Source organism: Panthera uncia, assembly GCF_023721935.1.
Source record: "Panthera uncia isolate 11264 chromosome C1 unlocalized genomic scaffold, Puncia_PCG_1.0 HiC_scaffold_3, whole genome shotgun sequence".
Lineage (NCBI taxonomy): Eukaryota > Metazoa > Chordata > Mammalia > Carnivora > Felidae > Panthera > Panthera uncia.
The window spans coordinates 69,588,908-69,613,091 of NW_026057584.1; the positions used below are offsets into that span (position 1 = coordinate 69,588,908).

Consider the following 24,184-nt stretch of genomic DNA (forward strand, 5'->3'; position numbering starts at 1 on the left):
GGTCCACCCATGTCATGACAAACGGCACAATCCCATTCTTTTTTATCACTGAGTAATATTCGTATGTGCATGTGTATGTGTACGTGTGTGACCTCTTCCTTATCCACTTGTGTATCATATATAGCAAGGTTGCTTCCATATCTTGGCCGTTATCCCTATCTTCTGTTTAAACGTTTATTTATTTATTTTGAGAGAGAGAGTGAGCAGGGGAGGGGCAGAGAGAGAGAGGGAGAGCAAGAGAATCACAAGCAGGCTCCACACTGCCAGCACAGAGTGCAATCATTGTTATCCTAATCTTAACAGTTGAGAAAACTGAGGTGCAGAGAAGTTAACTGGCTGAAGTTTTCATAGCAAATAAGGGGCAGAACTCGTATTTAATCCAGTGCTGTTTGGTTTCAGAGTTCATTCACTGAACTGTCAGACCATACTACCTCCCTGCTGACTTATTTGATCTTCTTCCTATTGATGCCTCCACCTCTCACATATATCTGAGTGAAACTAGAATGTCAGTTGTCTTTAACTTTCTTTCAGTGAAAGAAAGTTACTTACTCTGACAACATAGGCTGGACTAGCTGCCCTTCCTGTCCTATTGTCCCCTCTCATGTAACACCTAATGTGCCGGACTGTCGTAACTTTTTTTTTCTTCGTTCCCCAATTGATAGTAATTCCTGAAGCAATAATTACTGAAAGATTGGCATACAACACAGTGTCTGGAATATGTATAGTAGAGATTCATTACATGTCTGTTGGATGAATGGATACTTCTCATTGTTTTTAGGTCTGCCTGGTGGCATTTCAGGCTGCGTTAAAGAAATCATATCCACAACCCACCACCGCCACCATGACTCTGATATCTACTTTTACAATTCTCCAAATTGTGACAAACTTCATATTTCTCTTTTAAATACTTTAAGAAAGCATAACAAAAACTATCCCAAGGGGGGAAGGGCCTTACCTTCTAAATCTTCTTTCTCAAAGTGTGTTTTGAGAATAGAACGAGTTCCACCTCTATCCACAACTGCCTCTTCATCATTTCTCTGTAGAATGGGAAGAAAGAAGATTAAATGACATTTCATTTGTCTTTATCCACAGGGATACTTTCCAAGACCCACTGTAGATGCCTGAAATCACACTAATACCAAACCCTATATAAACTATGTTTTTTGCTATGCATACATACCTATGATAAAGTGTAATTTATAAGTAAGGCACAGTAAGAGATTAACAATAAGAATGAAATAGAGCAATTATAACAATAGCCTATAATAAAAGTTATGTGAACATGGTCTCTCTCTCTCAGAATATCTTATTGCACTATACTTACCCTTTTTGTGATGACATGATATGATAAAATGCCTATGTGATGGGATGAAGCAAGGTGAATCATGTATGTAGGCACTATGACATAGCATTAGCCTACTATTGACCTTCTGATGGTATCTCAGAAGGCAGATCATCTGCTTCCTGGCCATAGTAGACCTCAGGTCAATCACAGATAAAAGTGGACTAGTGTACATATATTCCCATAATTCCCTTAATTTCATTAAATAAACTATAATTTAAATCCAATATTTTAGGGGTTTAAGTCAATCACTCAAATGTAAACAACTTTCTATTTGATTATCGAGTGTTAGTTTAAAAAGGAGATTAAAATTAAGTTAACCACATATTCAGAGAAGAATGTCATTTGACTTTCCATGAAATTGAAGGTAGTCAAACATTCCAGTTGCCATCATTTGTTAGTGAAATGAAAAACAGAAAACAAACAGTTATCCTGTCAATTTTGTAACATGCATTTTTTTTTATCTCTGATAAAGAATTCTTGTTAACAAGATGACATTTGGACTATACAAGGAAAATATGGAAATCATTAGTATTAACGCCACTAATGCTATGGCAAGGTGAAATAATTTCACTGCCATTTAAAATGGGGTTGGGGGAGGGGAGGGTGGGTGATGGCTATTGAGGAGGGCACCTTTTGGGATGAGCACTGGGTGTTGTATGGAAACCAATTTGACAATAAATTTCATATATTGAAAAAAAATAAAAAAATAAAATAAAATAAAATAAAATAAAATAAAATAAAATAAAATAAAATGGGGTTGGGGGATCTAATGTCTTGAAAGCAATTACCAGCAATTATTAGGTAAACTACAACTCTAATTACTTTGCTTCAGTCTAATGCATTTTATTCAAACTAAACTTTTAATTATAATCCTATACATTACACTTTCTCTACACAGTCTCTCTCTATATAGAGAGAGATAAGGTTTTTTGTATTTTGTTTTGGGGTTTTTGTGTTTTTTTTTGTTTTTGTTTTGGGGGAGTTTCTTTTACTTATTTAGAATGGCTGGATGGAGGTTCTCTCTTCTGAGCAGTGTACGTATGCTGAAAACAATATACTCACTGATTTGGTATTCAATGAAATAATGGGGGGGGGAGGGGAAAGTATAATCCATTAAACCATGCAGGAATGAACAAAATACAAAATAGTGAATGAAGTGAAAGATTATTTCCACATTTTATTTGATTGTGAATATCTGTATAAAAATTGCTTTAAAAGTGAACATTGGGGGCGCCTGGGTGGCTCAGTCGGTTAAGCGTCCGACTTCGGCTCAGGTCATGATCTCACGGTCTGTGAGTTCGAGCCCCGCGTCAGGCTCTGTGCTGACAGCCCAGAGCCTGGAGCCCATTTCAGATTCTGTGTCTCCCTCTCTCTCTGCCCCTCCGCTCTTCACACTCTGTCTCTCTCTGTCTCAAAAATAAATAAACGTTAAAAAAAAAAAAAAAGTGAACATTGAACACAAAGGAAAAGAGGTAGGAAGGGAAAGGAAAGAAAACGAAAAGGTAGGCTAAAGATGAATAAATCTTCCAACATGTATTTCTAAGCCTGTTCTAGCATATGACTATTAGAAAAAATTAAAGATTTCTGTTTCTTCTTCGAAAGCTTTAAATTCCCATGCATAACCTTGATAAAGATTTGGCCTCCATGTTTTAGAAATCAGTATTATAAACTGTAGGATTACAGACTAAGGACCTATTCAACGTAGAAAGATCAGTTCTCCTATGCTTCACACGCAGCAAGACACACAGTAGAAAAACATGGTTAATAGCCTGTAGTCCTGTGTCTTTCAGACAACATGGGCTGAGACAGGTCAGGGCAGTGCCTGAAATCAGAATGAAAGAAACCTATACTACAAATGAGGGAAAACACGAAAATTAAGATATGATTCAGAGCCTACTGTTACTGTATTTGGCAGTTTTAAAAATCTGTTGGTTTGAGCAAAATAGCAATAGAAAAACTAAAGACTTATATATTTATATAATTTTCCTGAACTAGACAAATGCAAATTGCAGCCTCTCTAGAATCTGTTCCTGATATGTTTACAAATTACATTTATCCTCTGTACAAGACATATTCAAATATATGTCACATTGGAATATATCTCTGCCCTCCAGGGTGTTAGGAAGAATGCCAAAAGCTAAGTCATGCATCCATGTTCAGAGGTCAGAAGAAGCATTATTCCACCATATATTACAGTGGCAGCCTTTTAAAACAATTGCATAATGGGAAGTTTTATACAGATGTTTCCCCCTGTATATAAAATATTCAATTCTTATTTCAAGGGCCTGAATCAATTTTCAACTTATACAAAACAGTTTTCTCCTTACTTATATACATTACATATACTATTCACGTACAAAAGATAATTCTACTGAACAGTTAATGTTAGGATATTGAGATAAAATAAAATTTTGCAGACGTAGAAGTGGAATATAAATAGGAAATAATTGGTTATTTAATTACAATATGAATTACAAGCTGAAGTGCCCTAATTTTAACGTTTCATTGATAGAAAGAAAAGAACTTGAAGCTAAACTATGAACGTAACTCAATGTAAGTGACTCATTTTGCAGTTTCATAGAACTTTAAATACTCTCCAGATAGACCATAGAAACATAAAATGTCAAATGTCTGATCTTTTAGGTTGAAAATTCCCAAGATACAACTTAATACTAATACATATAGTGAAATTCCTCTACTGTGGAGATAATACAAAAGATTATTTCAATATTACTGAAGACTTTTTAACAGAGTACTCCCCTTCGTCCCTATGACCAAGAGCAAGTAAGCATGGGTGTGATGAATGAAGACAATGCAGGGATATGTGACACTGGGCACCAGACTGTGCGGTAATCCCAAATACACCAGTAAGAACATTTCTAATTCATTTTGTATTGCTACCCTTTTTAGATTTGTTGAACATCAAATACATTAATGTACCCTAATATCCATATGTATTTACTTACTTAGAACAAAGTCTAGCACCAAGAGAAAACACATAAATCTATTGCATTGCCTCTCAATACAATTTACCCTTGCTACACTATTGGGTAAACATTTATTCCAGTATATACTATAAGACAATGTTTTAAAATTTGGGGGTGGGGGGCATGACCCATAGTAAGAAATATATATTCAACACAGTCACATATCCATATATATGTTATCAAAACAAAGTTTCACAAACCAACATTTACCCTTACTATAAACAATGTGGTATGATATTTTCTATTCCAGGATATTCTGTTTCATTTAAAAATACTAGTCACTATCCATTAAATTTATTTCAGTACTTAAAAATTAGTGGTACGGATGCCTGGATGGCTCAGTCGGTTAAGGGTCCGACTCTTGATTTCAGCTCAGGTCAGGGCCTCGCAAGTCGTGAGTTTGAGCCCCTCGTCGGCTCTGGCTGACAACGTGGAAACTGCTTGAGGTTCTCTCTCTTCTTCTCTCTCTGCCCCTCCCTGTTTGCACTCTCTCTCTCTCTCTCCCAAAATAAATAAATAAACTTTTTAAAAAATGAGTTATGACCTGTTATTTGAAAAACACTGGGATAGACTATGACCCTGGGACAGAGTAACAGCAATTAGTTCACACAGAAATCACATCTTAAATCCATTTACATAGGCCTCTAACTAAATGAACAAATAGTAATACTATATTTTTCAAATCAGTATTTTAATTTTTGAAGTTTCTGTCATGTTAAGTGTAGGGACACATTATATAATTACATATATATCTTTTGATGAACTATTTTCATTTTTTTTTCCCAACAAGAGAGTAATGGTTTGCTTTCCCTAGTTCCACTTAAGTACTTTTCTCCATGCCTTCCCAAGAAAGAAGGAACAAATAGTATTATCTAAGATCCTCTCCAGTTAAACTCTGCTTATGACTAAACTGAACTTGTATTCAACTATTTTAAGAGCAAACATCATATAACTGACATAACCAAATACATTTTATAATTTTCTACAATTTGATTACTTCTAAACCTTAATGTTAGAAGTGTCTTAATACACTTGTGTTGAATCCAAATGTATGTAAATGTAAATTGGGAATATTTCTACCTCCAAAGAAAGTCTTTAAAGGGAATAGTTTGCTGTTATTATTTTTACTGAACAATTACTAGAGAGCAATAACGGAAAAAAGAGCTTTCTAGCTCAGCTCTCATATTTGAAGTGACCTTGAACCAGTACAGTCTCTCATGAAAGAGCAATTAACATGGGCTAGCACATTTAGGTGTTAAAATATTTAGGAAAAAATATCAACAATTTCTTCTATAATTGTTTGTAAATATCATTAAGCTCTCTATGAGTGTACAAAAATGCATTTTTTTCCTGATTTACCATAACTCTTGAGCACAATATACACAGAAACAAACTTTTCTAATTTTATCAAAATCTAACAGTTAATCCCATGAGAACAACTCAAACTTTTCATGTCCTTTTGATAATTCTCATCTCATTTGCGAATGAGTTAATAAAAGAGCAGTTCATTTTCATTTCAATATTCTTCCCTGGACTATTTATCATATTAATTTTTTTAAAGCAACCTATCCTTCAATAAATGGCGCTGGGAAAACTGAACAGCTACGTGCAAAAGAATGAAACTGGACCACCTTTTAACACTACACACAAAAATAAATTCAAAATGGATTAAAGACCTAAATGTGAGACATGAAAACATAGAAATTCTAGAAGAGAACACAGGCAGTAATTTCTCCAACATTAGCCATTATAATCTGTTGGTCTTGAATTTGCTCACCAAGTTCTCAAAAAATGTTATTTATTTTCATTGTTATTTATATTATTATTTGTATCACTGGGGCCACAGAAATAAATGAGACATGGCTGCTTCCCTCAAAGAGCTTATAGACTTCACCTTCAGTACAACACACAATGGCATTATTAAATTCATACAGGGGATGTTCAACCGTAACAGTTATTATTTTTCTCCAAGAAAGTAAAGACTCCATTAAAAAAGACATGTGAGCTGATGTTTAAAAGATCAATGTATCTTTTCCAGGCAGACAAGGGGACAAAGTAGAAGTTCAGTTGCAAGTATCAAGACAAGAGACTACTTATTTGAATAAGGGTGAAAGATATTAGTTGAACCCAGAGCAAGACTGACTAGATAATAAATTACGGAACTACTGATTTTGTTCTCCTAACAATCCAAATGTCTGGAAAGAAAACCTCTAAAACCCAGGATGAGATTGAAAATCTTTTTTTTTTTTTAATTTTTTAAATGTTTATTTATTTATGAGAGAGAGAGAGAGGGAAAAAAGAGAGAGGGGGAGGGGCAAAGAGAGACAGAGACATAGAATCAGAAGCAGGCTCCAGGCTCCAAGCTGTCAGCACAGAGCCAGAGGCGGGGCTCAAACCCACAAACCGTGAAATCATGACCTGAGCCAAAGTCGGATGCTTAACAAAATGAGCCACTCGGACACCCCAAGTTTGAAAATCTTGATGTAAAAAAGTAGGACTTCTAGAAATTAGAAATTTATATATATATATACACATATAAACTATATATATTTATATATATACATTTATATTTATACTTATATGTACTTACATATATAATCCTTAAAAACTCCACATATATTTATATAAAACTCTCTCTCTCTCTCTCTCTCTCTATATATATATATATATACACACACAGTTAATATATATATATACATATATATATATATATATATATATATATATATATATGTCCATATATATTCCTTAAGGTTAAAAATTCCAAAGATGGGCAAAGCAGTAGACTGGACAAAGGATATAAGAATTAGGGAACAGGTGGGGCTCCTGGGTGGCTCAGTCGGTTAAGTGTCCGACTTGAGCTCAGGTCACGATCTCACGGTCCGTGAGTTCGAGCCCCGCGTCGGGCTCTGGGCTGATGGCTCAGAGCCTGGAGCCTGCTTCCGATTCTGTGTCTCCCTCTCTCTCTGCCCCTCCCCCATTCATGCTCTGTCTCTCTCTGTCTCAAAAATAAATAAACGTTAAAAAAAATTTTTTTTAAAGAATTAGGGAAGAGGCAAAAAGATCTGAAAAAAATCACACAGAACATAGCATAAAATGACAAGGATATGAAAAAAACATGAAATAGGTAACTTTTAAAATGAGGATAATACGATGAAGTCTAACATATACCTAAATGGATTTCCAGAAGATAAGAATAGAGAAAATGAGGAAGAAGTACTATTTGAAAATAATAGGTAAAAAATTTCCAGAATTGATAAAACAGGATTCAGGAAACACAATGAATCACAAACAGGATAATTAAAGAACAATTAACACCTCCGCATATCATGTGAAACTGCAGAATGACACATTGTTACAGCAAGAAGAGAAAAAAAAATGATTACCTACAAATGAATGACAAACTAATAAAAATAGACCCCAGAAGACAGTAAAATAAAATCCTCAGAATATTAAGGAAAAATCATTATAAATCTAGAGGTGGATACCCAGTTAAATTATCATTCAAGAAACACCCTTCTGACAAACAGAAAGAGAATTTATCACCAAGGCATTCTTTGTAATGGAATTTCAAAGTATATACTTTAGGAAGAAAACCAATGACCCCAGAAAAAAGGTCTCAGATGCAAGAAGGAATCCCAAGCCAAGAAACTAAAGGACATAAACAAATATAAAGAAAATTAAAACAAGATGAGTTTAAAAATCAACTTCATGATTTCTAAGACCATTTCTAATTACATTTTTTAAAAATTTTTTAATGTTTATTTATATTTGAGAGAGAGAGAGAGAGAGAGACAGTGCATGAGCAGGGGAGGGGCAGAGAGGGAGGGAGACAGAATCCAAAGCAGGCTCCAGGCTCTGAGCTGTCAGCACAGAGCCAGACGTGGGGCTCGAACCCACGAGCTGTGAGATCATGACCTGAGCTGAAGTTGGATGCTCAACTGACTGAGCCACCCAAGCGCCCCTCTAGCTGATTTTTTTTTATACATATTAAGTTGTTTTCTACTTTAGTGTAAGTAAGGGTCATTTTTGGTCTCTATTCATGTAGTTATCCGTGCTTTATCCTAAGATAATAACATTTATAACTCTTCATCAATACCCTTCTCCACTCCTGCCACCCCAAATCCTGATAGTTTCACTGACATACTAGAGAGTTGTGATATCAATTAGTATTAATTCTAAGAAGAGGATAAACATCTACATATACACTTTAAAATACAATTAGCAATTTTTAGTCTCTCCATAGTGAGTAAAGACTTGTTCCTTACAACTTTGTAAGAATTATGAAATTAGAGCACTACATAAATATTAGCCTTCTCATCACAAATTAGGACAGTTCTGAGTTGGCCTATATACACAAAAGTCAATTATATGAATTATTTAAACAGAAATAAGCTCATAGTACCTGACTTATACCTGAATTAGACTTGAATACTGAAAAATTTGCAATCTGAAGATAGAAAGAAAGTTTCCTAATAGAAGCAAAATCAACAAATCAAGGCAGAGAATGGGGATAGTAAAATAATATTTATAAGCAACATGGAATAATTCAAAGATATTTTTAGATAACTAAAAGGGTACTGAGGAGTAAGAAACAAAACATTAGAAGATGAACTTTAGTGATAAGAAAACAAGCAGTGCAAGGAGACACTTCAAGCAAAGTAAGCAAGTCTAACCAGTTTGGTGGTTTTTTTTCTTTAACCCCAGTGATTGTTTTTCGGTGGTATGCTTTACAATGTCATAGGCAAAGTGGTAATAATCTGAGTAGTGATGTAGTTTAAAAAAAATGGCTTTTGCTATATTTAATACCCATTTTAAGCAAATTGATTTTCCTATACAAATGCCAAAAATGTGGGAAAGCCAATGGAGAGGGCCACTTTATTTACTTCCCACTTTAGATCTAAAACACCAACCAACCAAAAACACTTGTGCTCTTAAATTTTCTAATTATCTAAAAATTCAAGGGATATATAGAAAGAAAATATAAATACCCTAGACATGGGGAAAATGTAATTACATTAAAAATGGGAGATGAGATAAAGGCAAAGGATGAGTAAAAATGTGTACAGCTGACCACTGAACAACAGAGGTTCGAACTGTGTAAGGCCACTTATATGCAGATTTTTTCAATAAATACAGTAAATGCATTTTCTCTTCTTTATGATTTTCTTACTAACATTTTATTCTCTCTAGCTTACTTTATTGTAAGAATACAGCATATAATATATATAACATACAAAATATGTGTTAATTGACTGCCTACGTTATCAAGTAAGGTTTCCAGTCAATAGTAAGCTATTAGTAGTTAAGTTTTGGGGGAGTTAAAAGTTATACATGCATTTTCAACTGTGTGCGGAGGCTGGCGCCCCAACCTCTGATTTGCTCAACTCTCTTATGAAGATGGATTACTTCTTACGTTTCCTCAACTACTTATTCCCTTCACAAGACCAAAGACTATTATTTGAATTAAACTGATTTTTGATTGAGATGTGAGAATTTATTCTACTACGTAGAAGAACCAAACTCCAATTATTAGAAATATATGTGAATTATCTGTCCCTCTATGTATTATATAATAGAAACAGCCAAAACTGATTTATAGCTAGTATTATACCTAAATGTTTATTGTTTATTAAACTTATGGTAACAATAGGCACTTAGAAAAGGTCCAGAAGAGGAAGCAGCATAGCAGCTAAGAAAATCTCTAAAACCAGACCACCAGGATTCATATCCAGTTCTGGTACTTACTACTTACTTAGCCATGTGACTTTAAGCAAGTTCTTTCTGCCTCAATTTCCTCAAATGCAAAATAGGGATTATAGTGTTTACTTTATATGATTTTTATGAAGATTAATATAAAGCATGCTAACATGCTTAGAACAGTACCAGGGAGTTCTATATTAGTGTTAGTTAGGTAAATACACTTTATCTTATATAATCCTCCCAACAGTTCTAGAAGATAGATATTTTTATCTCTATTTCAAAGATGAGAAATCTGAAGCTCAGTTAAGACAGGTTAAATAATTTGCCCAAGAGTAGTTTGTTCAACTAATATGAGGTAGGGTTAGGATTTGAATCAAATTTTATATGGCTTTAAAATTCATGTTCCTTCTACTGTGTCACATACTGATTCATTTTCTTAAAGCTTAGCCATTTTTCTCCCAATTTTTACATACCACATAAATAACATTAACAATAACAAATTTGGGGTAGAAAAAAATTAAATAACATTCAAGCCTTCTTTCTGAAATCTTATAATTTTCTACATTCTCCTCTAATCTATAGAAAACAAATATGCAAAAGCAGTTATATATTTTGATTTTTTAATCCTAAAGTATGGTTATTACTAGTGCTCACAATATCATGTTGTCCTCTTTCTCCTCCTGGGCTACAAGAAGAGTATTATACATATCCCAGGCCCTTGTAGTAACTAGTGTTGCCCAAAGGGACATAATCAAAGTGATGGTGTATCATGTCTGGACCAAAGTACAGAAAAGTGAGTGTGATTTCTCCATGCTCTCTCTTCCCAGGTGTAGAGACCAAGGAGATCAGGTGATCCGGTGGTGCAGTTATCCGTAAAAATCACTGAGCCTCTGTCAGTCTGAATTCCTGAGCAACTGCATGGAAGAGAAGTTTCCAGTCTCAGCTCTGACCCACATTTATTGTATTTATTGCATGAAGCCAATGAGATTTTAGAGCTGTTACTGCAGCATAGCTTGGTCTATCCTAACAAGAAAACATTTTTTTAATGTTTATTTATTTTTGAGACAGAGAGAGAGGAAGAGAAAGAGCATGAGCGAGGATGAGCGGGGGAGGGGCAGAGAGAGGGGGACAGAGGATCCGAAGTGGGCTTAGTGCTGACACCAGATGCAGGCTTCAAACTCACGAACCGTGGTATCATGACCAGAGCCAAAGTCAGACACTCAACCAACTGAGCCACACAGGAGCCCCAAGAAAACATTTTTATATTTATACTTCCTCAAATTTATACTTTCTAGTGATTACATATTTTATTGTTGATGTCATATAGTTTAGTGTTTAGTTAAGCCTTCCTGTAGTATTGGTCACTTAGATTTTTATCTAATTTCTCACTAATGTAAATAATTTTTCATTATTCATATTTATAGAGATTAAATGATGGAAAACTTAAGCATAGAGATAAATTACTGTATTTACATCAAAACAGTGAGCACGACTGCGTAGTTATTTAAAAGTACTCCTTTAAAATGCAACAGAATGGTAGAATGTGCTTTTTTATGAAATAAAGAAAGGTCTTAAAGGAAGAATTTAAGAAAAAAGTAGTAAAGAAGATATTCGTTGGTGCCAAAATAGCTAAGTGAGAGCAGAGATTTAAAAATGAAAAGGGATGACAATAATGGAACTGTGAGAAAAACCAATGGAAAACATCCAAGAGAAAGGGTCAACATTATGGGGACAGAAAGAATGGGAAAAAATGTAGATGCAAAGTTTATATAAGAATTTATGTTTATTTTCTTAATAGTAATTTGGAAAAAATGATAGTAACTTGGAAAATAATACTTTAAAATGCGTTGTATATGTACCTTATTTATGTTTATGTATCTCTAACTTTCCTCAGAATTTTCAAGGAAGGAAGGGGAATTAGGAGAACAAAGAAAGACATAAGACTTCAAATTCTACAGAAAGATTATATCTCATAACTGAGTCAATCAAATAATTGGCAAGCAGCCAGATATATTTAGCTATCACTATCCTAACATCAAGTAACTGAGAAGTACTGATTGCCATTATGTTTTGAAGAAGATATATCTTTATGGCAAAAATCTATAATTTATATGTGAAACAATGTCTTGTAGCCAGATATTTAGTGTTTAGGGTTTATCCCAGCTTAATTTTATTGTCCTTGGTTCCTAATTTTGTCATACAGGTTATTTTACAGAATAATTTCAATTGTGTAATTTTAAAATAGACATACGGTAAGCCTTCCAATCAGAAGCCAAATCTGTCAACAGGTCTATTTCATAGTCCCTGAGATTAAACCAGAGGGCGTACAATTTAGAAATAGACAATGGAACTCAAGAGTTCAGCAAAATAAGCTGTTAAAGATGGGAGGACTTTAAAATTTTTAATGTTTATTTATTTTTGAGACAGAGAGACAGAGTAGGAGCAGGGGAGGGTCAGAGAGAGGGAGACACAGAATCTGAAACAGGCTCCAGGCTCTGAGCTGTCAGCACAGAGCCTGACTCAGGGCTCTAACCTGCAGGGCTCAAACCCAGCAGCTACAAGATCATGACGTGAGCTGAAGTCCGACACTTAACTGACTAAGCCACCCAGGCTCCCCAAATATGGGAGGACTTTAAAATGTCATGATACGACTGATTTTATAAGGAGCTACAGAGTTTTATGAAAGAACCCCTGTCTATAATTTATATAGAGATTTATGTAGTTTACAGAAGTGAAATAACCAGGCAAGTTCAATCATTCCTTTATCAATCATTTGTTCATCAATAGTTAAGACTCATATGACTACTGCTATAGACTATACGTTTGTGTCTACCACTAAATTCATATTTTGAAACCCAACCCCCATTGTAAGAATATCTGAGGGTGGGGTCTTCGGGAGGTAATTAGGTCATTAAGGCAGAGCCCTCATAAAAGGGATTAATGAACTTATTAAAAACACCCCAACAAGCTCCCTTAACGCCTCATACTGTATGAGGACACAGGCAGAATATGGCATCTATGAATGAGGAAGTAGGCCCTCACCAGTCACTGAATCTACAGAAGCCTTAACTTTAAACTTCTCAGCCTCCAGAATTGTGAGAAATAAATTCCTGTTTATAAACCACATAGTTAATAGTATTCTTTGTTACAGCAGCCTGAATGAACTACGACAATTGCTAATAATAATGGCCACAGACAATATTCGATGCTTTTCAAACATCATCTCACTAAACTCTGTAGGATATTATCCCCAGTTTGCAAATGGGAAGCTGAGGCTCACAGTAATAAAGTAAGTTTTGCAAGATTACAGAGCTAGTGTCAGAAGCAGGATTTGAACTTTGATCTAACTCCCAAACCCATGTTCTTTGCCTCAGCAAAAATTCAGAAAAGAAGTTGAGCCAGTTTAAACTTTGAAGAATAGTTTTTGAAATAGTGTGGAGGACAGGAAATGAGGCAGTAAGATTAGCACATACAAAGACATAGGAAAAAATTACACTTAATTAGAAAAGCCCAATTGTTTGATATGATCATAGTACAAGATACCCAAGAAAGCATAAAAATGAAGCTGGAAAGTGAGGGTGTATCTACATAATAAAGATCTTGGTGTGACTCACATTATTTCCCATCATATAAGCAAAGATTATGAATTATTTTATAATTTAATGCCTTTTAAAATAACTGCTTCTCTGCACAGGAGAAATACTTTAAGCACGGACTCATACATATGGTTCAGAAATGAGAAGCCATCTGATTTCAAACTACTGTGAATTATCTTATGGAGGATATAATATGGCTTTCTAAATCTTAGCTTTTCAGCACAAGTGTCTCTTGCTCCTGACCTCTTCTTCAAGAGAACATTAGACAACGCAAATAATAGGTCCTTAGTAGGACCTATTCAAGAATAGTTCTTGAAATAGTGTGGAGGACAGGAAATGAGGCAGTAAGATTAGCACATACAAAGACATAGGAACCTATGCTTAGGTTCCAAAGCATAGGAAGCTTAGGAAGCTTAGGTTCCTATGCATAGGAACCAAAAGTATAGGACCTATTGCTATTGCCAGGTAGCAATAAATTATTGAAGGTATATATAAAACTTATTGAAGTGACATAAATTAACCCTTAATATATTGTATCCTTCTTTCTTGAAAATCAGTTAGTATTTCTTTTGAAAAAGACCAACACTTAGGATCAGAAATAGAAAATGTAAACACAGGGCACTCAGTCGGTTAAGTATCTGACTCTAGAGATCAGCTCAGGTCATGATCTCTAGGTCCTAGGATCTAGCCCCGTGTGGGGCTCTGCGCTTAACCTGGAGTCTGCTTGGGATTCTCTCTTTCCCTTTCTCCCCACCCCCCTCGAGCTCTCTCTCAAAATGAATAAAAATTAAAAAGAAAAAGAAAATGTGAACACTAATCCAGATCTCCTTTTCCTTAGCAGCAAAAAAAGTTTTTAGCTTCAAGAAGTGATTGAGAAAAGCAAATTTAAAAAAGAAAAGAAAAAGTGAATACATCTCATGTATCAAAAGCTAAGCCCTCTATCTAATCAAGTCATACAATTTATTGAGAAAAAAGAGTGCAACATGGGAAGGTTAGGAGTAGATACACATGTGAATGAAGAAACTGGATTTGTATTTAATATAACAGAATTTCATATTTTAAAAAATCTGTGATTTATCTATTCTTTCATATAATCTGTGACAGCTGGTTCTTCATATAATAGAAGCAATGAGAGACATTTTTTTGGACAATCAAAAGAGAAGATTCAATTGAAGAAAGGCATTTGTAATGAAATAAAAACAATGCTTTCTATTTTCATCAGTTGTTGATGGTTTGATCAAACAACTAACAAGCACAATTTCTTTTTTGTTTTACAAGTACAATTTCAATTCATAATACCATTTATTAAGTGACTAGAAATGTATGTCTTCATGATACATCAACTGTCATTGTATTTAGGATCTCATTATTGTTACCTAATCATAACTACTATATGTCAACATACAGAAGAAAAATAAAAATATCAGCGCTTTCCTATGTGGTAAGCTTCACAGCTTTTTTGCCATTTGTTATGAATATAGTTTAAAATCAAGTTCAATAGTATAACAGATTATCTATGAAAAAACAAAAAGTATGCCTTAAGATGTGATTCTAATTCTATTTTGTTGGCATTAGCTCTTCCCACTCTTCCAGTGAGAAGTTCCAATCTTATGCTTCCCAGGCATATTCATAGAGGTCATCTGATGCAATATCTCCCCAACATAGGAATACCATTTACGATATCACAATATGTCTGATTTTTGCTTGAACAAATCTAGTAATAGACAGCTAAGTACGACATAAGTAAAGCCACTCCATTTTTGGAAAGTGATAATGTTTAGAGATATTGTAAGATTATAAGACCAACTTCATATTCTCAGGATCGATCTATCATCTATGTATCTAAAACAAATGGGATGAAATCATGGCAAGGCAGACTTTGATCTCATTCATTCACTGATTCATTCACTCACAAAATTATATATATAATTATATACTAATATAATATTAATTGACAATTACTTAATAAATTAATGATGCCTCATATAATTATATATATAATTTAGTGAATGACTGAATGAGACCAAAACTGCCTCCCTATGATTTCAACCCATTTGTTTCATTTTTGTTCCCATTTTGGAGCTATGTTACTATTGGTAAGAATGCAATAATACCACCAATGCTTAAACTGAATCTTAAAAGGACAAATGGGATTATCAAGGTGAATAAAAAGAGCATTCCAGGCAAACGGCACAACTTGTACAAAAGCGGGTGGTATCAGTGACTTCAAAAGATATACATCCCCAGTCTTTTTCATGACAGGTTTTTTTCTTTAGATATCCCATGATTATAACATCCTGATGAAGAAAGCATTAATACTGCGACTTTTACTGTAATTTTTTGTATGAGGAAAATAAGATACATTCAAGTTTTCCAGCAAGGCAATAGTAGAGCTAGAACTAGAACTAAAATTTTGGCTTTTCTGATGGCCATTTGAAGGGTCAGTCACTAGATAATTCTAACTCTACATTCTGAAACTGTTAGTCCCTAGCTGTCCAACTTTTCTCAGCACTGCTTGTAATTACAGTAATAATAAGAACTAACAACAACAACAACAAAGGTTTTGTGGTTTGCAATGTGCCAGACACAGTGCTAGAACTTTACAGACATTTATTCATTAGGAATCTTTAAAAACCAATGAGTATTCTGAGACTTAAAGAGGCCCTGAAACTTTCCCAGAACCCTCAGCAATTAAGGGTTATAGACCGGTTTGAAGCCCGGTCAATACTCTTAACCAATATGCTACACTGCAAAAGCATTATATTAGTTATTCATAAAATCTAAAATTCCTTAATTTAACTTTAAAATACTTAAGTCTGGTTCAACCTATTTATGGTACCTATTTATGTACCTCAGGTAATATAAATTCCTAATGGTGTCCAAAGTAACATAAGCCTTATTTTTCCATGAACTTGTCATACTAATTCCCTATTTTGTTATTCAACAAAAATGTATTAAGTAGTTACCATGTGCCAGGCAATGTATTTGTATTAGCTTTAAAGAAAAAAGAGGGGCGCCTAGGTGGTTCAGTTGGCTAGGAGTCCAACTTCAGTTCAGGTCATGATCTCACAGTCTGTGAGTTCGAGTCCACAGTGCAGAGCCCACTTCAGATCCTCTGTCCATCCCTCTCCCTACCCCTCCCTGCTTGTGTTCTAAATAAATAAATAAATAAATAAATAAATATAAATAAATAAATAAATAAAAGAAATGAGACGCTGCCTTTGCCCTTAAACTGTTCATAGTCGAGATAGGAAAATCAATGACTACAATGTAGAATGCATTGTGCTTCAATTAAGGTAAATACTGGGATCCAGAGGAACATTAGGGAAAATCACCTAATTCACTCTAAAGGAACAGGGAATGTTTCAGTTGCAGGCAATGCTTAATCTAAGTAAATTTTGTGGCATAATAGTTAGCCAGGCAAAAACAAAGAGAAATGAGGGGCCAAAGGCATTATAGGCAAAAAGGAGAGCATTTTAAAGGTTTGAGAGAGTCTGTCTCTAGCTAACTAATAGAATTTAGACTGAGTTTAATTAAAGATGGTTAAGTTTAAATGTCACTTCCTCATAGGGGCGCCTGGGTGACTCAGTCCGTTAAGCGTCTGACTTTGGCTCAGGTCATGATCTCACGGTTTGTTGGTTCGAGCCCCGCATCGGGCCCTGTGCTGACAGCTCAGAACCTGGAGCCTGCTTCAGATCCTGTGTCTCCCTCTGTCTCTGCCCCTCCCCCACTTGCTCTCTCTGTCTCTCAGAAATAAACACTAAAAAGAAATTTTTAAATAAAAATAAATAAATAAATAAATAAATAAATGTCACTTCCTCATTCCTCAAAAAATTACAAATAGAACTACCATATGTTGCAGTAATTCCACTTCCAGGTATATATATCCAAAAGAAATAAAATCATGATCTTGAAGAAATATCTGCACTCTTATGTTCATTGTCACATTATTCATAATATCCAAGATAGGGAAATAATCTAAGAGTCCAACATAGGTAAGTGGGTAAAATAAATATAATGGAATATTATTAAGTCATGAGAAAGAAGGAAATCTTGCCATTTGCGACAGCAAATGTGGTTGGATGGACTGAGGGCATTATGCAGTCAAATGCTCTACCACTGAGCTATACCCCTGGGACTGAGGGCATTATGCTAAGTGAAATAAGTCAGACAGAGAAAGACAAACACTCTCACTTTTCTGAACCCTGAAAATTATCTTGAAGGTAATGGGGAGCTTTAGAATGAATGTAAGTAAGCAAATGCCAGTCGCTGCTTTACATTCTGGAAAGAGTACTAAGGCAGCTGAATGATGATGAGTAGGTTACTTTGGGGATGGGTAACAGGAAGAAAAAGAAATATCAGTTAAGAAATGATTACAATAGTCCCGGTGAAAAAAGAATATGAAATCACACTAAGGTCAAGACTATGGAAAGAAGGGGTAAACTTTAGACTCCCTAAGAGAAAGAATCTACATAACTTAGTAACTGAATGTAAGGTTAGGATTAAAAAAAAAAGTGGAAACAAAATTATCAGGTCATCATGCTATGGAAGACAAAGAGGTTTTGAAGAGAAAATAGTAAGTTAGTTTGGGACATACCAAGTTTGAGGTGTTTGTAAGATAAATGAGCAGAGATGTCTAATAAGATGCGATGTCTAGAACACTAGACAGAGATTAGGATGCAGACACAAACTATAGGTTTGGAATTCTATTTATTCTACTCTATTCCATTCGATTCTAAATTTTTTTTTAATTTTTTAAATGTTTATTTATTTTTGAGAGAGAGACAGAGAGACAGAGTGTGAGCAGAGGAGGAGCAGAGAGAAGGAGATACAGAATCTTAAGCAAGCTCCAGACTCTGAGCTGTCAGCACAGAGCCCAATGCAGGGCTCAAACCCATGAACCATGAGATCACGTCCTGAGCTGAAGCCAGACACTTAACCAACTGAGCCACCGAGGGACCCCTTCCATTCTATTCTACAATCACCACGTACAGCAGCAGTTCTCAATTTTGGCTGCTCATGATATTCACTTGGAAAACTTTTTGTAAATTAAGAAGCTGGGTTCCATCTCCATAGGCTTTAGTATTTCTGAGATAAGCTTGGGGCCTCAATGTTTTTAAAAAAGCGAAACATTTGATTCTGATGTATAGTCACAATTAAGAATCACTGGAGGGTAATTTCAGTCATGAGTATAGATTAGCACATGATTTTCAAACAGTACATTGCACCAATTAGGGAAGATAGAGAAGAAACTATCATAAAGATTATGGCAATAATAACTATAATTTATTGAGCACTATGGCAGGAACTGTGCTAATGACTCTACATGTATTATTTGTAGTGGAAGAGAAACCCAAAAAAGGGTGTAATGAAAGTCAGTTAACACCTCTGCCAAAAAGTCTTCCTTAGAAGTTTCAGTTTGCCTTGACATCTCTTATCTCAATTCAGCATTTAGAATATACTAACTTATACATGGCTATCTAACTCACATTTACAGAACCCTACGCAGTAAAACAAAGTGGTTAAGAGCAGGAGCTCTAGAGCTAGACTTTCCAGTTTGGATCTTATATCATGATATCCTTTGCTGGCAATTTTAATCTTAGGCAAACTACTTAGTTTCTTACTTAGTATACTATATATAATTAAAGTATAATGTGTATGTATGTATACACACCTATGTCCTAAATATGTGTGTATGTGTGTGTATATACATAAGATCTTTGACGAGACGGATTTGTTTTATATCTTTTGTAGGTTTTATAATTTTCTCCTCAACTTTACCTAGTCCAGTGGGGAGTAATTATAGTGACTAGCACTTGTTAAGCTAAGCACTGTTTCAAGTTACCTTACTTGTATTAATTGATTAATTCAATTGATTTCATCAGAAATCTAGACATTAGTACATCAGCATCCCAACTTTACAGCTGGCAATCCTGAGGAAAATAGAGCTCATGTAATGTTCCTAAAATAAACATTGCCAGTAAAGTGGAAGATATGGGATCCAACAAAGGGAATCCAGCTTGATAACTCTAGCTGTTAAGTATTATGCCATATTGCCTCCCTTTATACTATGCAATAGACTCAAATTCTTACGAGATTGAATCATTTTTTTTAGAAAAAAGAAATGGATACGAATAGATGTACACCTTTAAATGCAGCACATTTTGCAATGTGCTTCATTGAAACCAGGCCCTTTTTGCCTTTTAGAAAGAAGAGTTTGATAAAGACATATTCAATTATCTTTAATCTTATTTACATTATGTATTATCATTTTTGAAATGCTTGGGGTGGGGGAAGGATCACATCACTAAAGGTCTTTTATCTACTTTTTTTTGAGAAAAAATGTTTAAATGTTTTAAAGTTTTAAAGCAACCCAAAGCCCAATGATCTCCAAGGTTTCTCCCAGAAATGAATCTATGATTCTAAAACAAGTACTGAAATTTTATTGGATCCCTACTATAAGTATTACCCTTTCCCAGGCAATGTGAAGTCATAAGGATTAATAAGATCCTCACAAGAACTAGAAAATGAGGTTTTCAAGTAATTCAGACTTCTATAGAAAGAAACAGAATATTCTCAATTATATGGGTCTGTTAAAAATAGAGCCAGAAGAGCTACTGTGTCCGGTTTCATTTTTACTCACACTGGTGGTATTCCATGCGTTTCACTCTGACATACTTTATATGGATTATGTGCTAAGTAAGAGTATTCAATTCCAATCTTTTCACAATTCCCAGGCACAAGTATCATCTTCCTGGGTCTGATAACAAAGTCACACCCCAGCTGTCACATTTAAAGGAAATCTGCTCTTGGATGTTACCCAGCTTTTTTACTAACCACAGGCAATACTGAAATGCTTCTGGTGTATGGAGGAGATTTAAAGGCGATATTAAAAATATTTAGCAATGATGATTTATATTATCATTTCTAAATGAACAATGAGTAAACCTAAAATATCCCTGAAACTTCCATGATTATAAACAGCATTTCTAGTTCCAATTTTCCCTAAGACAAAGTCTTTATTATCCAAATATTCACCATAGTGGCATGTATATTCATTGTATTAAAATGATCCCTCTAGATTGTCCTTGGTCTAGTAAATGTCAAAAATAAAACCAAACCTAAATCAGATTACCTACCAATAAAATAGAGTTTACATCAGGGACAAGCAGGAGGTCTCTTAGGATCTGAAATCTAGGACTTTTAAGTGGTTGTGGATAGACAGAAATGCTCTCACGTGCAATTTTGATAGAGAATTTTATTAAAATCCTTCATTTTGCTTCTACCCCCTACCTTGTCTACTAACTACTAAATCTACTCAGGAATTTAATTTTCATTTTCAAAGTCTCAAGAGGGTTAGAGCTCTAAGAATGACTGCAAAATATAGGTGCTGCTCTTTTGGTTTTTTATTTTATTTTCTCCCAATAATAAGTAAATCAACATAGACATATTCTCGGTTTAGAAATCATAATCTAACATTCAAGACTCTGTACTATCTGATCCCAACACACCTTCCTGTGTTAGCCTGAATTCTCCTACCGGGCTATAGCCAAAATGAACTAGTCCATAGTAGTCAAACATACTATTTGCTTTCTGCTTCCATGTCTTTGGTCATGTTGTTTCCTCTGCCCCAAAGGACCTTTCTCATCTTGGCCAGTCTTGGCCTACCTCAAATGCTACCTTTTCAGACTCCCTACCTTCTCATCTAGCCTCTCCTCTCCTGTCCCCATTCAGCTTGAAATATTCTGCCCACTGAATTCACAGCATCATGATTTACGTTTCTTTCTTCTCTCTTTTGAATCTCTAAGGCACTTACTACTTTCTACATTCTGTTGTAGTGCCTTGTATTTAGTGTTTATGACTCACTACCTGTGACTTCCTGAAGCAGGGACCTATTGGTCTTTATATCTCGCCCCAGTACTGTGCTTACTAGAACATCATAGTATTTTGTATGTTTGTTTGAAGAAATTGCACTGTGCTGAGATTTGATTGACCCTGTGCCAATTTGAAAGAAATAGCTGCACATTGAGAAAATTGCTCAAGAGAAGAGAACTAAAAGGCAAAGAGATCATAAAATGTAACACTTAAGCATGTATATTTCATCCACCTATCAAATTACTCACTTGGACTCTGGGGCTTGACAGAACAGCATGAGTTTGAAGTGCCCAGGTATACTCATATGTGGATTTTTTAAAATATAAATACAGTACACAGTACTGTAAATGTATTTTCTCTTCCTCATGATTATCCTAACATTTTCTTTTCTCTAGCTTACTTTAGTATAAGAATACAGAATGTAATACATATAACATACAAAATAGGTGTTAACTGACTGTTTATGCTATCAGTAAGGCTTCCAGTCAACAGCAGGCTCTTAGTAGTTGAGTTTTAAGGAAGTCAAAGTTATGCACAGATTTTCAGCCGTTCAAGGGGTCAGCACCCCTCCCCTCTGCATTGTTCAGGGGTCAACTGTAGATATTTTTACATTAAATAAACACCAGCAATTCAAAATAGCATACTCTATCAAATAGGAACTTGAATTGGTCTATTCACATACAGTATTGGATTTATAACACATATCATTTTAGTCTTCATCTAGAATAAAAACATTAACCAATAAAACTAAAATGAAACAAATAAAACAAGTGTCAGTGAACGTTTTTGTACTGGACATTTTTTTAATGCTTATTTTTGAGAAAGAGAGCACAAACAGGGTAGGAGCAAAGAGAGAGAGAGAGAGAGAGAGAGAGAGAGAGAGAATGAATCCAAATTGGGTTCTGTGCTGACAGCAGAGAGCCTGATGCCAGGTTCCAACTCATGAGCCGAAGTTGGACGCTTAATTGACTGAGCCACCCAGGGACCTCCTGGACATTTTTAATGATTAAAAAAATAACTCGGATCATTAAGTCTAAGCTATATAACTTCTCTATTATTTCCCTTAAACCTGGATATTTACTCCTGAATTTTAATATTCAACTACAATTAAGGAAGACCTGCAAAACCCCCATAATCTTTTTTCTTTGTCATGAATGAAGTAGTTGGTGTAATATAAGAAAGCAAAGAATCTTTACACAGAATACAAACAGAAACTTAAGTCAGCCTATAAGCAGATGCAAAAAAAACTTTAAACACAACATTTTTCATCAAATCACAATTCTTATAGTTAATAAATGTTATAATGTAATCAGATGTAGGATGTTTTTCCTTGTTTGCATTTTTATAGCCATCTTTATTTCAGTATACCATATGTTTTTGACTCAATTTCTTATTTGATAAGGAAAATGAAGGAAAGGTAACAAAACTAAACTGCATGACTACTATTACTAACACCTGCTGATAGCTCATCCTAGCTCAGAGAATGTACATACTAATGTCTGTCAACATATAATTTTGGCAATAATGTGTTTGTTATAAATACCAGGTAGTTTTACAAATGTTTTATATATATCACCTCATTTCATCTTCACAACCACTCTTAGAGATAGGTACCATTATTATTTCTATATTACAAATGAGGGAACGGATACCCAGAAAGGTTAAGTAACTTGCCCAAGATCACACAGCTGGTAAGTGGTATAGCTAAGATCTGAACCCAGGGAACATGGCAGTCCAGATACTCAACCACCATACTTACCACATCTTACTGCAGCCAGCTAGCTGTTACAAACCAAGAGAATTTGAAGTCAATTTTCTCTTGTTCTGATACAAGAGAACAGGCACTTTGTAGGCACTACGGGGCAGTGTGCCCCACTTTAGGATTCTGGGAGAAACAAGGGTTTTGTATCCACTCTACCCACCTCCTTGCTACTTTTAGCCAGCATACTGGTATGAAAGTGAAAAGAAGTGGTGCCTGCATGTGCAACAGCCAGCTGGCTAAGGCCGACGTCTATATAAGTTTCTCTCAGTCCCCTTTCTCAAATCCTAAAGTGAGTCTCATTCGCCCCCATTTTATTGAAAAAAAACTCCCTAATGACCTAGTTAGCATCAAACGCTCCCAAACTTGCGAGTCTTGATTTCCAAAGTTTAATCCCTATGAAGTCAAAGTCCCCTTCCATAATACACAGTGAGACTAGACTGGTCACATCCCTCTTTTGAGCTAATTCTTAAGGTCCCTGCTTCTGTTTCCTGCCAATGGGTTACATCCACCTTTACTCTCAACATAAATTGCCAACTAGGGCTCATAAAACACACAAAAATATTTTACAATGCCTTGATACAATAAATTATGCATTATAGAGTTACATGTAACTCATCCAAGGATTCATTAGTTTATAAATCAAGTTAAAACTGATCATAGCATACCGTCTTTGAAAAGTCAATTCAAAACATGAGCATGGCTCATTGCGTATATTTTCTCAGAATCTCCTTGAAAGCAAAACACAACTTTTTCTTTGCTGTATTTCTCACAACACCAAATGCAGTATTGTGCAAATTCAGTCCACATAATGTTGACTAAACGGAACAATTACTCAAATTGTTGCTTATAGACAGCTTACCTTTAGAAACCTTTATGATGTAAAATGTTTGTGTAAAATAGTAAAGACAGAGGCAGC

General features: G+C 34.9%; 1 protein-coding gene across 1 annotated transcript in view; it reads right to left on the minus strand.

Moving 5' to 3' along the window:
• SLC4A10 (solute carrier family 4 member 10) overlaps positions 1–24,184 on the minus strand; it is a 277,949-nt gene that overhangs the window by 170,361 nt on the left and 83,404 nt on the right. The window contains exon 3 of the mRNA XM_049615589.1: positions 956–1,037. Coding sequence (XP_049471546.1) covers positions 956–1,037 — 82 coding nt within the window. The remainder of the gene's footprint in view (positions 1–955; positions 1,038–24,184) is intronic.